The 15,123-nt window shown below is 40.2% G+C and overlaps 1 protein-coding gene across 3 annotated transcripts in view; it reads left to right on the top strand.

Annotated features, from left to right (window-relative positions):
- gtf2h1 (general transcription factor IIH, polypeptide 1) overlaps positions 1–15,123 on the top strand; it is an 83,371-nt gene that overhangs the window by 26,336 nt on the left and 41,912 nt on the right. For all 3 annotated transcript variants that reach the window (XM_063062102.1, XM_063062100.1, XM_063062101.1), the window contains 2 exons: positions 116–195; positions 7,366–7,487. In XM_063062102.1, the coding sequence (XP_062918172.1) occupies positions 116–195; positions 7,366–7,487 (202 nt within the window). The remainder of the gene's footprint in view (positions 1–115; positions 196–7,365; positions 7,488–15,123) is intronic.

Raw genomic sequence — 15,123 nt, forward strand, 5'->3', positions numbered from 1 at the left:
CTTGACTCTTGTGGCTACCCTTTTACAGGACCAGGCTTTCTTTGTGTTGCATGGTTTTTAGTCTGCTTTTGTGTTATATCTAAGATGAGATGGTGTAATATTTTTCCTTGGTCAGGTTTGAAGACTTTGGTTAATCAGGGAGTAAGCAACCCTTTGGTAGACTTGACATCGCTGGAGGACAAATCACTGGGTGAGGTGAGCATTACTTCCTGTCACTAGATTGAGGAGATCGTAAGCAAAGTACAGTACATTTTATCAAGCTGACAGCCATACATTTTATAGAGCACTCATCACTTTCAACAGGTGCACTGGCTGGTGTGTAAGCCCCCAAGTTGGTAATAAACTAAAAAGCAAGGTGAGGGAAATTCAGAAGCAGCCGTGTAATTAATTACATCTATCTTGACAATGACGGCTGACAAAATGATGAGACCCATCTTGATGCGCAGAGCCAAAATGTGATGCAGTTTGAGCCAGTCACTTAGGAGTGATCTCAGGATTAAGAGGACGCATCTATATTTCCTTATTCCTGTCTTCCATACATGAAACTTCAGGGCTGTGGATGTATGTGGAATGTGGTATTAGCAAAGGCCCAGTGGGAAAGGGAAGCAAAGTTGTAGCACCCAGATTAAGATTGGCTATTTCACCACACAAAAGCTTAATGAAACAACCAAGTGAACAGAAGAATCAAAATGTGAACCAAGAAAAGTGTCAAGGTAGGATAAAATACCATTCCAATACACCCTATCCTCGTTATATGCAGGGGGTACGTTCCTCGCAGTCGACGCACAATGTGAAATCGCATAATATGAATAATTATTTAAATGGAGAAAATAGGGATGCGTTCCAGAGGGCTTCCTAAATACGTTTTATCTGTAATTTATTCACATTTTCATACCAATATGGCACAAAAGCAGTACCACAAGACAACATTTGTATTATATTCAATCAACTTAATTCAATGTAATAAGTCATAGAAAGTTAACATCCTCTGGTGTACAGTACTCATCAACAGTGGCAGGTGTGTTCGCTCCAGGAGATGAGTGGTTGTTGTGGTGTCGGGCAGCTTTACATGGATAAGGTGGATGGTTGTGGTCGTCAGCATAATATCAAGCACAGCAAGGGGTGAAGGAAGACTCACAGAACTCTTAGAACTGCCGGCAGCAGGAGATGACACCGATTTGAAGAAAGTGGTGAGGGTTGTTTGCTTGGCAGCATTTTGTTTTTCAGCATAAATTTGCTTGTAGGGAAGAAGGCTTGACGACAGGGAATGACTGAAATGCTGGCTCCGTTCTAAACTTGGGTCCATGTCTATCGCCATTTGTGCCAAGTGTTCCGACTTCCACCATTGCTAAACTCCCGGGATTTCCAAAATCGTCTGCTGCTTGCAGCATCTGAGAGATAGTTTGCCGTTAAAAAAAATACGTATGCCTTGAATGTGGATCACACCGGTCGAGTGGTTGAATCAGCGATGTTGTGTTAGGCGGCCGGAAATGCACTGTTATGTTAGGATGAATGCTGTCCAAATGTTTAGGATGGGCTGGCGCATTGTCAAGCAACAAAAAACTTTAGAGGCAAGATTCTGTTCCTGGCAGCAGCGTCCCAGAGCTGTTTTACCTGCTGATGCTGCGCTGTTTATAATTTCCAACTTTTTTTTTCAAGAGTTAAAGCAGTTCTCTGCTGCTCGGCTGATGGCCCAGGACATGACATCAGACGCTCAGGAGGCATAGTTAAATGTTTCAAGTACAAAATCACTGCACCGTAGATAAAATCAACAAAAGTTTAAGATCACGCATCCACACTTTGCCAAAACCAATGCGAGAGTGGCGGGAGTGAGATTGTGAGGCGCGCGCACCTGACTTGTATAGGCGGGAAAACAGTGCTCCTAGCATAACTGTGAGTTTTGGACGCATATAAGGAGGCGTTGGTAGAAATAGGTTCCTCACATAACTGTGAATCCGCATTGTCTGAAGACGCATATAACGAGGATAGGGTGTAAAATAGATACGGAAAATAGTTTATCCGTTAGCCTGATAGAAGCAGCTGACTGCCAAAAGTATGGCTTATATATACATGTTTAGTACTGTGCATATAAAACTGGATGTGAAATATCATTAATGTATAATCTTCACAATGTATTCTGTTATGTTCAGCAATCACAAGTTATTTTTAACATGGAACATGGAACACTACAGCACAGTACAGGCCCTTTGGCCCACAATGTTGTGCCAACATTATAAGCTACACCAAGATCAATCTAACTCTTTCCGTCTACGTGACCCACCTTTTTTCTGTCTTCCATGTGCATACCTATGAGTTTCTTAAATGACCCTTATGTATTCACGTCTACCACCACCCTTGGCAGAGTGTTCTATGAACCCACCACCCTCTGTTTTTTTTTAAAAAACATGCCTCTGACATGCTTTCCTCCAATTACTTTAAAATTTTGCCCCTAGTATTAACCATTTCTGCCCTGGGAAAAAGTCTCTGGCTATCTCCTGGATCTATGCCTCTTATCATCTTGTACACCTGTGAAGCCATATCTCGTTCTCCTTTGCTCCAAAGAAAAAAGCTCTAACTCACTCAAACTATCCTCATAAGACATGCTTTCTAATCCAGACAGTGTCCTGGTAAAACTCCTCTGCACCCGCACTAAAGTTTCCACATCCCTCCTGTAATATGGTGACCAGAACTGTACACAATATGCCAAGTGTGGTCTAACCAGAGTTTTATAGAGCTATAACATTACCTTGCAACTCTTGAACTCAGCAGCCAACTAATAAAGGCCAATACAACAAACACCTTGATAACCCTATCAACTTGCATGGCAAATTTGAAAGATCTATCAAGGATCTAATAACCCCAAGATCCCTGTGTTCCTCTACACTGCTAAGAATCCTGCTATTAACCCTGTGTTCTCCTTCAGATACAACATTCCAAAGTGAATCACTTCACACTTTTCTGGGTTGAACTTTCAGCCTGTCAATGCCCCATTGTAGCGTATGGCAACCTCCTATATTATGCGCAACTCCACCAACTTTCATGTCATCTGCAAACTTACTAACCCATCCTTCCACTTCATCTAAGTCATTCATAAAAAATACAACCCTGAACAGATCCTTGTGGAAGACCAGTGGTCACTCTCCTCCAGGGAGAAAACCCTCCATCTACAACTACCCAGTTCTATAGGCAAGCCAATTCTGAATCCACACAGCCAGGTTTCCCTGTATCCCATGCCTCCTGATGTTTGAATGAGATTATCATGGGAAATATGACAAGTGACTTACCAAAATCCATATACACCACATACCTTGCTATGCCTTCATTAATGTGCTTTGTCACATCCTCAAATAATTCAGTCAGTCTCATGAGGTATGACCTATCCCTCACAAAGCCACACTGACTACCTCTAATCAGACTATGCTAGTTTTACCTACTTCTGGAGGTTATCAATTGTCTATATTGTTGAGTTGTCCTATACTGGCATTGCACCTTGGTCTCTATCTTGGACTCAATTTGAAAGTAGGAAAATCTATATGTTCTCAAGTTCTGAAGTAGGTTTAAGTCTACATCCTTCTCATCAAGGAATTTTAGGGCAATAAACCTCTCCTACCCCTCCATGACCAGGGAAATAAAGTTGAGATCAGAGTTTTCCAGAGTCATAGAAAAGTATAGCACAGAAACAGTCCCTTTGGCCCAACTAGTCCATGTTGAACCATTTAAACTGCCTTGTCCCATCGTCCTGTACCTGGACCTCAGCCCTCCACACTCCTGCCATCCATGTACCTATCCAAACTTTTCTTAAACGTTGAAATCACATGTACCAGTTGTGCTGGCAGCTTACGACCCTGTGAGTGAAGAGGTTTCCCCTTGTTCTCGAACTTTTCACCTTCACCCTTAACCCATAACCTCCAGTTGTAGTTCCACCCAACCTCAGTGGAAAAAGTCTCCTTGCCTTTACCCTATCTGTACCCCTCATGACTTTGTATAGCTCTATCAAATCTCCCCTCAATCTTCTACTTCCAAGGAATAAAGCCCTAATCTATTCAATCTTTCCTTATAATTCAGGTCCTCCAATCCCAGCAAAGTCCATGTAAATTTTCTCTGTACTCTTTCAACTTTATTTATATCTTTCCTGTAGGTCGGTGACCAAAACTGCTCACAATACTTCAAATTAGGTCTCACCAGCATCTTGTACAACGTCAACATAACATCCCATCTCCAGTCAATATTTTGATTTATGAAGGCCAAAGTGCCAAAGGCTTTCTTCATGATCTACCTGTGCCACCACTTTCAATGAATTATGGACCTGTATTTCCAGATCCCTTTGTTCTACTGTACTTCTCAGTGCCCTTCTGTGCACTGTATAAGACCTACCCTGGTTGGTCCTAACAAAGGGTGCAACACCTCTTGTCTCCATTAAATTCCATCTGGTCCAGATCCAACTGCAAGCTTTGATAGTCTTCCTTGTTGTCCACTGCACCTCCAATCTTGGTCTGATCCATAAATTTGCAGATCTAGTTAACCACATTATCATCCAAATCATTGTTGTAGATGACAAGCAACAACGGACCCAGCACTGATCCTTGCAGCTCTTCACTAGCCACATCCAGTCAGAGAGGCAACCATCTACTTTTCCCACAAAGCCAGTGTCTAATCCAATTTTCTGCTTCATCTTGAATGCCAAGTGATTGAACTTTCTTGATCTACCTCACCTGTGGGACCTTGTCAAATGCCTTGCTTAAGTCCATTGCCTTCCTGGTAACTTCCCCAAAATACTCTACGTTTGGTTAGACACAACCTATGACACTCAAAGCCATGCTGACTATCCCTAATCAGTCCATGTCTATCCAAATTCTCATATGTCAAGTCCCTTAGAATATCTTCCAATAACCTTTCCATTACTGATGTCAGATTCACCGTCTAGTGGTTTCCTGGCTTGTTTATGGAGCCTTTCTTAAACAGTGGAACAATGTTGGCTATTCTCACCTGTCTCTAAGGATGATTTAAATATCCCTTCTAAGGAGGTGAGTGCAATTTCTGCACCTGCCTACCACAGGGTCCAAGGGAACACCTTGTCAGGCCTTGGGGATTTATTCACCATAATTTGCATCAAGATGGCAAATGCCTCTGGTGCAATTTTATAGGGTCCATGACCTCACTGTTGCTTTGCCTCACTTCTGTATCTTTGTATCTGTTTCCTGAGTAAATACAGATGCAAAAGACCCATTTAAAATCTCCCCTATCTCTTTTGACTTCATGCATTGATTGCCATTCTGATTTTCCAGAGGACTACTTTTGTCTATTGCAATCCTTTTGCTCTTAACATACTGTAGAATCCCTTAGGATTCTCCTTCACCTTGTGTGCTAGAGCAACCTCAAGCTGCCTTTCAGCTCTCTTGATTTCTTTCTTAAGCGTTCTCTTGCATTTCTTATACTCCATGAGTACCTCATTTGTATCTAGCTGCCTATACTTGCTATGCATCTCCTTTTTTTTCTTAATACCTCTTCAAAGCCAAGGTTTCCTCAACCTGTTATCTTTACCTTTTATTCTTACAGGGCCATACAAGCGTTGTACTCTCAGAATTTCACTTTTGAATGCCTTCTACTTACCAAGTACTTCTTTGCCAGTAAACAGCCTGTCCCAATCCATACCTGCAGACCCTTTCTGATACCATCAAAATTGGCCTTTCTCCAATTTAGAATCTCAGCTGGTGGACCAGACCTATCTTTTTGCATATTTACTTTGAAACTATTGTCATTATGATTACTAGATGCAAAGTATTCCCTTACACAAACTTCAGTCACCTGCCCTGTCTCATTCACTGATAAGAGATCGGGTATTGCACAACCACTTGTTGGAACTTCTATGAATTGATTAAGGAAACTTTCCTGAACATATTTGATAAACTCCATCCCACAGTACAGGATTCCCATTTAACATGTAGGAACTTAAATCATCTACACTAATAACCTTATGTTTCTTGCAACAGTCTTCGATCTCTCTATGTATTTATTTTGCTAAATCCCACATGGTTATAACTTTCTTATTCCTCAATTAAATCCATAAAACCTCACTGGACGAGTTCTCCAGAAAAGCACTACCATGACATTTTCCTGGCTAGTAATGTCACTCCTCTTCCTTTAATCCCTCCCGTTCTGTTGTATCTACAACAACAGAACCCTGGCATATAGAGCTGCCAGTCCTACCCCTCCTGCAACCAAGTCTCATTAATGGTTACAATATCATAATTCCATGTGTTGATCCAAGCCCTGAGCTCATCTGTCTTATCTACAATATTTCTTGCTCAGAGCATTAGTCACACCATGCTCAACCTTTTGATTCCTAACTTTGTCTGAGGTTTTAACAATATCTGCCTCCACAATCTCAACACTATCTGTTCTGGCACTCTGGTTTCCATCTCCCTGCAACTCTAGTTTAACCCTCCCCCATGTAATACTAGCAAACCTTCTCATTAGAAAATTAATCCCCCTCCAGTTCAGGTGCAACCTGTCCCTTCTGTATAGGTCAAACCTTCCCTGGAAGGGAAAAGCTAATTGGCCAACAGAGTATTGAAATTTAAAGTTCAAAGGTTAATTTATTATCAAAGTATACAACTCTGAAATTCTTCTTCTCCAGATAGCCTTGAAAACAAGAAAGAAAAGAAAGATAGCACGATCATCAACCTCCAAATCCCTCCTCCCCATGCAGAAAAATGAACAAAAATGGGCACATCGTCTCACCCCCCCCAATCCCTCTCCCCCCCCACACACACAAAAAAAGAGAAAGATTGGGTGAAAAACACAGAATACAAAAAAAAATCATAAGACTGGGGGAAAAACAAGTCCACAGTCCAAGTCCTCTGTTAAGTAAGCTGTCCTAGCTTGATGAGTTTGACCTGTGGGGATTGCAAAACAACTTCCCATTTTATGTTGGAATGTGAGAGATCATTTTATAGACTGATTTGTCACTAACACCTATCCTCAGCATATTGTTGCTCTAGGAATTTGACCCCACATGAAATAGATTTAGTGTTTTACAATAGCTTAGAACAATAGTTCAATTAACTTCTGCCAACGCTGCACTGTGCTGAAATTTGTCAGAAATTTTGCAATCCATTGGCAGTTATGTGCATGTTTGGCCTTGAGCACGTTTACAGCAGTGTGTTATCTGGGAAGGAATCATGCCTGTGTATTTGCAAGATTAGCTTGGGTAATGTATGAGATGTCATACACATGTTTTCTCATGAGTGGTTAATTCTGTGTGGGGTTGGGGGAGAATTTCATCTGGGTATTGTATAGTCATTGCAAAGTTTAAATTAGACAGAAGCCAAAAAAAGACGATACATCCAAAATTGTTGTTCACAGGGTTATGGATCTTCATCTGCACAGTTGTCCTCTAAATCCAATAAGGAGAGCAGCAACGCTGCAATAATCCGTCGCTTCAATCATCATAGCGCCATGGTGCTGGCAGCCGTCCTCCGTAAACAGTATGTATCAAAATTATTTCTTTAATTCCAACTCTGACCTTAAATGTCTGTCCGTTTTTTCCACATAATTTCGGCCCACCCCAACCTAGCTGAAGTTTGATGGGCTGAAATGAAATCACAATATATAATAATAACTTTTTTATCGAGCACTCTTCATACCAACAATGTAGTTCAAAATACAAACATGAAAATAAAAGACAAGAAGTTAGTGATAATAAATCTGTTTGCCACCAAGCATGAATAACTACCATCCACAGCTGCATTTTCTAGTTTCAGTGCAGCCTTTTGGCCCACTATACCCGCACCAAGCATAATGCCGATCTAAACTAACCCTATCTTCCTTCACATGGTTTGTATCTCTCAGTTCCCCAACTAATGATGTAGTGTCTCTTAAATGTTATCATCTTTGCTTCTACAAGATACCTCACACTTTTTCCTAAAAAAAATCTTGTAAATCTTTTAACTTTTCCTCTTACTTACAACTTGTGCCTCCTTGTATCTCCAACCTGAGAAAATGACTTTGCTTCTCATAATTTCATGTACAGTATGTTCTAATTACTTGGGACACATTGAGACTAGGTCATTTTGGCCCAATTAGCAGAAGTTTCATGTGGAAATAGTTAAGAAGGTACAGGTTTCCCCCGCCATCCGAAGGTAGAGCGTTCCTATGAAACGGTTCGTAAGCCGAAATGTTGTAAAGCGAAGAAGCAATTACCATTTATTTATATAGGAAAATTTTGTGAGCATTCGCAGACCCAACAATAACCTACCAAATCATGCCAAATAACACATAAAACCTAAAATAACTGTAACATATAGTAAAAGCAGGAATGATATGATAAATACACAGCCTGTATAAAGTAGAAATACTTTTCCACAATCATTACTGAACTGTTCTCTGGAGCAAAAATCTCATGCAAGTGCTATTGGCAAAAGCACACGCAAACGCTCTTCAGTAACCTTTAAGCTATGAAGCTGCCAAATCATACCAAATAACACGTGAAAATACACAGCCTATATACAGTAGAAATAATGTTTTACAGTGTAGTATCACTTACGGGAATTGGGACAGCACCGAGCACACTGATGATGGTGTGTTAGACTGAGTTGTCGGAGTTTGGGTGGTGCAGTGGCCCCTCACCCTCCAGGCCGCTGAGCGATACATTGCCGCGAAGAACGCAGAGGTCCAGCGGTAGCCGGGAGGTACACAGCCCATCTTTAAGAAAAAAGACGAAACAAACATGCTAATTAATTAGGTGCCGCCCGGCACATAATTGTCGGCCCAGATCAGTGCCGATTTCCGATCGTGTCGTCTCTGATCTGGGCCGACAATTACATGTCGGTGGCACCTATCTAATTAGCATGTTTATTTTGGCTTTATTCTTAAAGATGTGCTGTGTGCCTCCCGGCTACCTTTGCATTCTCCGCGAATCGGTATCTGTCCATGGCCTGGGAGTTGGGGTGGTGGGACACTGGGGTGTCATCTCGTCGCCTGTTTCCATTAGAGCAGGCAGCTCATCTTCTCCTATGACTGCCCGCCTCGATGTCGAAGATTGAGGTTCGTCGTCTGCTGTGGCTGATGTGGAAGGCTTGCTTGACTGCTGAGCCTCGCGTATTTTTCTATCACACAGTTCTTTAATAAGGACTCAAACCATTCTGCAAATATCCCCTAAACCGACGTACCCTTTCAAAATTAAAGTCATACTTTATCATTACTCATTCGGTTTCCATTGTTATCCTTTTTTCTTCCAATTGCATCAACTCTTCATCTATCAGTTCTTGGTGATGGGATACCAAAACCTCTTCAACATCATCTTCGTCAACTTCCACAAGCCAAACTCACGTTGTCCTTACTTCGTTTACCATGATCAAAACGCTTAATTATGTCTAGTTTTACCGTAAGTGTAACACCCTTACGAGCTCTTTTAGGCTTTTCCAATACCATAGAACTCATCCTGCGAACGGCTGCTCACAGGCTTGTGTTTAAGCAAAGCAGTTCTGAATCCGGGGGGAGAGCGGCTGCTCGGGGCGCACTGCCTTTTATCGCGCGCTGAATTTTTTTTTCGTAACAGTCGAAACACCTTCTGAAAGTGAAAGTAGGGTACTAATGTAGGTCTTTTGTAACAGTGAGGTTTCATAAAGCGAACGTTTGAAAAGCGGGGGACACCTGTATAAAAAAGTTAAGTAACAAATAATGTATCGAAATGAAATAAAGAACAAAATAGAACACTACCAATACTACTACAGTACTACAAAACTGTATTAGTTCCTAATACTTATCAACAAAGAAATCCATCTACTTTGTGTTCTTTTGACTGTAAATGAACAAAATGAGCGAAGCTGTTTTAGTGCAGATAATAGACTGCCTTCCTATAATGCTGTTGATGATTGCATCCTTCAAATCTTCATTTTCATTGTAACATGCAGGATTGTAATATTGTCGATACCCTCAAACTTTTTTGTCGTTTCTAACTTGTTGATGTAGTGAAATCATTTCATTTTCACTCCCGGCCATTGCTGGTATCTCCAAATCTGAATGCTTTAAACCTCAGTGAGCACTACTACTACTACGTTGACTCAGTGAGCAAAACAATTCTAACTTGTCTTACTATTTATTTCTTGCTAACTATGTGACCAAAATCAGTTTTTTAATGCAAACATGCCCAACTTACTCTATTTAAAAACTGTTTACGCAAAGCACGATGTTGTGTCCAACAGCCCACAAGTGTGTGCAACTGATGCTATTTAGAAACTTTTTGGCAAGTCTCCTGTCCCAATTAAGTGGTACAGTGTCCTAAATAAATGAAGGGAAACCTGGCTATTTTCTTGATTGGTTTTTGTTCTTTAAGAGTTGTCCCAAATGAGTGTCTGCCTCAATTAACTGGAATCCACTGTACTTCTATCACATCATTCGTCAGGAATGTATGCTTCAGCAAAAGCAATCCATGTTTGTCCAACTTGTCCTTGTAGATTCCAGTCCAGGAGCATCCTGGTGAACAACTTCAAAATTCTCACCAATGAACTGTATGTAGTTCTCTAAATGAGGTCTAATTAATATTTTATACAGCTGTAGCGTGACTTGCCACTTTTTATACTCAATAGCTAGACTAATGAAGGTAAGCATACCAATGTTGTTTTTACTACCCTACGCACTTGTAAACTATTGTGTGCACCCCAAGATCCCGCAATACATCGATGTTTCTTTCCAAATATAAAGTTCTATTTTTTTTTACACCTCGCTCAATTGAACAATTGGATATTGAGAATGTAATATGGGACTGTTTCTTTCCTTGCTGTTTCATTAGTCGATATCCAGCTCATTTAAGCATTGGTTTAATGTATACAACAGCAACACATTGATATGCTATGGGAGCTGAATTTGTTAATGTTTAATTATTAGCTGTTGAAGCATTGGGGAGTTCTTTAGCAATAAATTACCCTATGTCTGGACTATTGGATGTTACTCATTAATGCTTTCATTTCACTGTTTTTTACGTGTCACACAGAGATATAATGAATTTTCCAGGGAACTTGGTCAGTTTAAAAGGAGCGGGAAATACACAAGCACTCCAGACCCTGGTTCTGGCTGCAAGCCTAAAAAACGTTCTTGACTCTAGCCTCCACTTTTGGCCACACATCATACTTACATTTTTGTCCCTTAGATCACACTCCAAACTAATGAATCATTGAGATTTCTGGGCTGTCTAATGCAAGTTTAGTGGAATATTACCATACCATAATTACCATAATTTTGAGCTGAATTTGATCAGTGATTCAGGAGAGTCTTTTACATACTACTGCATTTTCTGTATGTCTGCTTAATATTCTCTCACTTTTGACATTTTTCTTAGTAGCAAGTTTATCAAATTCGAAATAGAATCAGTTTTAAATTTCACTTTTATGATATTTAAATTTATCCAGTTAAATTCACATTTTAACCTTTATTTGAAAGCTTCTATTTCAAAGCTCAAAATAAAATTGTCAAAATAAATATATGTCACCATACACAGCCCTGAGATTCATTTTCTTGCAGGCATACTCAATAAATCTATAGAGTAATAATCATAACAAAATCAACGAAAGACCACCCAACTTGGGCATTCAGCCAGAGTGCAGAAGACAACAAAATGTGAAAATACAAAAAGAAGGAAATAATAATAATAAATAAATAAGAATTAAATATTGAGAACATGAGATTGAGAGTCCTTGAAAGTGAATCTGTTGGTTGTGGGAACATTTCAATGATGGGGCAAGTGAAGTTGAGGGAAGTTATCCCCATTAGTTCGTGATGGTTGAGGGGTAGTAACTGTTCCTGAACTTGGTGGCATGAGTCTTGAGGCTCCCATACCACCTTCCTGTTTCATCAAATAGCAAAAGATTGACTTGATATTTTTTTCTGGGAGCTTTGATTCCAAGAATTGAAATTGTATTTCAACTGTCTCTGGTATCTTTAATATATTGGGCTAGAATGTAGGCTCTTTAGCAGTTTCATGAAGGGTTAATGCATGAGGCAAGTATTTTTCTTCTGTATCTGGCCTTGGTTTTCAAAATATTATTGTCAAGTGGTTGTTTCTGCTTCTGTTTACAACTCTGAATAGTTTTTTTAAATTTTTATTGAAGGAATGACACAATACAGAATATATAATGGATTACATTTTCCTCCATTTTGCTTTAGTATCGTACCCCCAAAGCAAACCTCCCCCCCACCCGCCCTCCCCGAACATATCATGGCAGCTAATATATTTACAACACAACAATTCACAAATACATTAGGGACATTTCACAACCATACCCCCACACTACTTCAATACGACAGCTCATACACATCTGCAACATGTCAGATGATCCAAAATACACTCATATTTACAATTCATCAACCACCCTGTGAGGTAAATTATAAGCGTGCTAAGTGGGAGGCAACTTCCCAAGTACAATCAAATGCCCTCAACTAGTAGGTAATTCCTTAAGACTCCCAAAATATGATGATAAAGGTCCCTATTTCGAATAGAACTTTTTCACAGACCCCCTCAAAGTGAATTTAATCTTTTCTAATTTCAGAAAAAACATTACATCTTCTAACCAAGCAGCAGCAGTTGGAGGAGTGGCAGATTTCCAAACCAGCAAAATTCTCCTACGGGCCAATAGCGATGTAAATGCAATGATATCCGACTGACTTGCATTTAAACCCAAATCATCATCTGCCACACCAAATACAGCTATAAGTGGGCAAGGTCTCAGTGTCACCCCCAAAACCTCACTGATAATTTTAAAAACCAGTGCCCAATAGTCATCAAGCCGAGGGCATGACCAAAATGCATGTACTAAACCAGCCGGAGAGAAAGAACACCTGTCACAGCCAGCATCTGTCCCAGGGTATATGTCTGCCAGTCTGGCTTTACTTAAATGTACCCTGTGTAAAACTTTGAATTGTATGAGCCCCAGTCTAGCACATGATGATGAGAAATGAACCCTATTCAATACTTTTGCCCAATATTCCTCCGCAAGATCCATACCGAGGTCATCCTCCCACCTACTCTTAGTTTTGTTTAGATCTTGAACTCCCAAAGACATCAGCTGAAAGTATAGTTCAGAAATCAGCCCCCTATTGTTAAAGCTAAGAGTGAATTTTTCCCATAACATAGCAGCTGGTAGAACAGGAAAAGAGGGAAGTTTTTCCTTGACAAAGTGGCGAATCTGCAGGTATTTAAAAAAAAATGATTATGCCTAAGGCCATACTTATCGCGCAGGTTATCAAAACTATCAAATATGTAATCAGTATACAAATCCTTAATGCGCATAAGACCGTTCAAACCCCATTGTCTAAAAGCTGAATCGAATGTGGAGGGAGGAAATAAATGGTTTTTATGAATGGGGCCCAAAACTGAAGCTGATATGAACTTATAGTGGCAGCGAAATTGATTAAAAATTTTGAGGGTGGAGAGCACGACCAGGTTAGATGTGAATTGAGAGGATTTCAATGGTAAGGAAGAATACACCAAAGCTGGGAGAGACGAGGAGTGGCAAGACCGTGACTCAAGCAGGCACCAGATTATATCTGGCCGGTGAAGCCAAAATAATACTTTTTGAATGTTCAATGCCCAGTAATAATGAATAAAGCTGGGAAGACCCATTCCACCTACGTCATGACCTCTTTGAAGAGTGCGCTTATTAACCCTTGGGACCTTATTTTCCCAAATAAAGGAGGTTATAGCTTGATCGACTGATTTAAAAAATAACTTAGATAAGAAAACTGGCAAACACTGAAACAAATAGAGAAATCTAGGAAGTATAGTCATTTTCACTGACTGAATTCTCCCAGCTATAGTAAGGGGTAAACTGCGCCATCTCTGAAATCAGCCTTCATTTGGCTAACCTGAGGCCTGTAGTTAGCTTCAAACAGAGATGTAAAAGAGCGAGTAATATGTATTCCTAGGTATACAAAACCATCTTGAGATAAAGGAAAGGGCAAGGATTCCTGTCGGATCTGTAGGGCCAAGTTATTAATGGGAAAGCATTTGCTTTTTTGAAAGTTCAGTTTATAGCCAGAGAAGGCTCCAAATTGACCGAATAATGACACAATAGCAGGACTACTACCTATAGGGTCGCTAACATAAAGTAAGAGGTCATCAACATATAAGGAAACACGGTGTTCCATGTCCCCTCTTCTAACATCTTGAAATAATGTAGTTGACTTAAGTGCAATAGAAAGAGGCTCAATTGCAATTGCAGAAAGAGGAGGGGACAATGGGCAGCCTTGGGGAGTGCCACGTGTTAGTGGGAAATAGATAGAAAATAATTTGTCTGTATACATGCTAAAGGTGAGTGGTATAATAGCTTAACCCAAGCTATAAATATTCTGCCAAATCCAAATTTCTCCAAAACTCTAAACAAGTATACCCATTCCACTCTATCAAATGCCTTCTCCGCATCCAAGGCGATAACAACCTCTGGACTTGGAGAATCACTGGGTGAATAAACCACATCAGCCAGTCGACGGATGTTAAAAAAAGAATAGCGATTTTTAATAAAACCTGTTTGATCATCTGAAGTTATCTTGGGAAGGGGACGTTCTAAATGACATGCAAGCACTTTAGCCAAAATTTTCACATCTACATTCAAAAGTGAGATGGGGCGATATGATCCACATTGAGTCGGGTCCTTGTCCTTTTTAAGAAGTAGTGAAATAGCTGCCTGTGAAAGAGAAGGGGGTAAGGAGCTGTTCTCCTGAAACACTTCTAGAAGGACCGGTATGAGCTTATCCTTAAATTTCTTATAAAATTCTATTGGATAACCATCAGGACCTGGGGACTTACCACTCTGCATAGCCATAATGGCATTATTAATCTCATCCTGCCCAAGAGCCCGATCTAGGTTCTCCACTTCCTCTGGTTCAAGAGTTGGTATTTCCAAATTATCTAAAAAAAGTTCCATATTTGTTTTATCTGAGGGGAACTCTGAGGCATACAGAGAGGAATAAAAAGTTGCAAAGATGTTATTAATCTCTTTTGGATTGCTTGTCAAGTTCTGGTGCATGTCTCTTATCTGGGGAATAAGTCGTGATGCAGCTTGACGTTTCAACTGATGAGCCATAAGCCGGCTCGCCTTGTCACCATATTCATAATAGAGGCCACGTGTC

The sequence above is a fragment of the Mobula hypostoma genome, chromosome 11 (assembly GCF_963921235.1).
Source record: "Mobula hypostoma chromosome 11, sMobHyp1.1, whole genome shotgun sequence".
NCBI lineage: Eukaryota > Metazoa > Chordata > Chondrichthyes > Myliobatiformes > Myliobatidae > Mobula > Mobula hypostoma.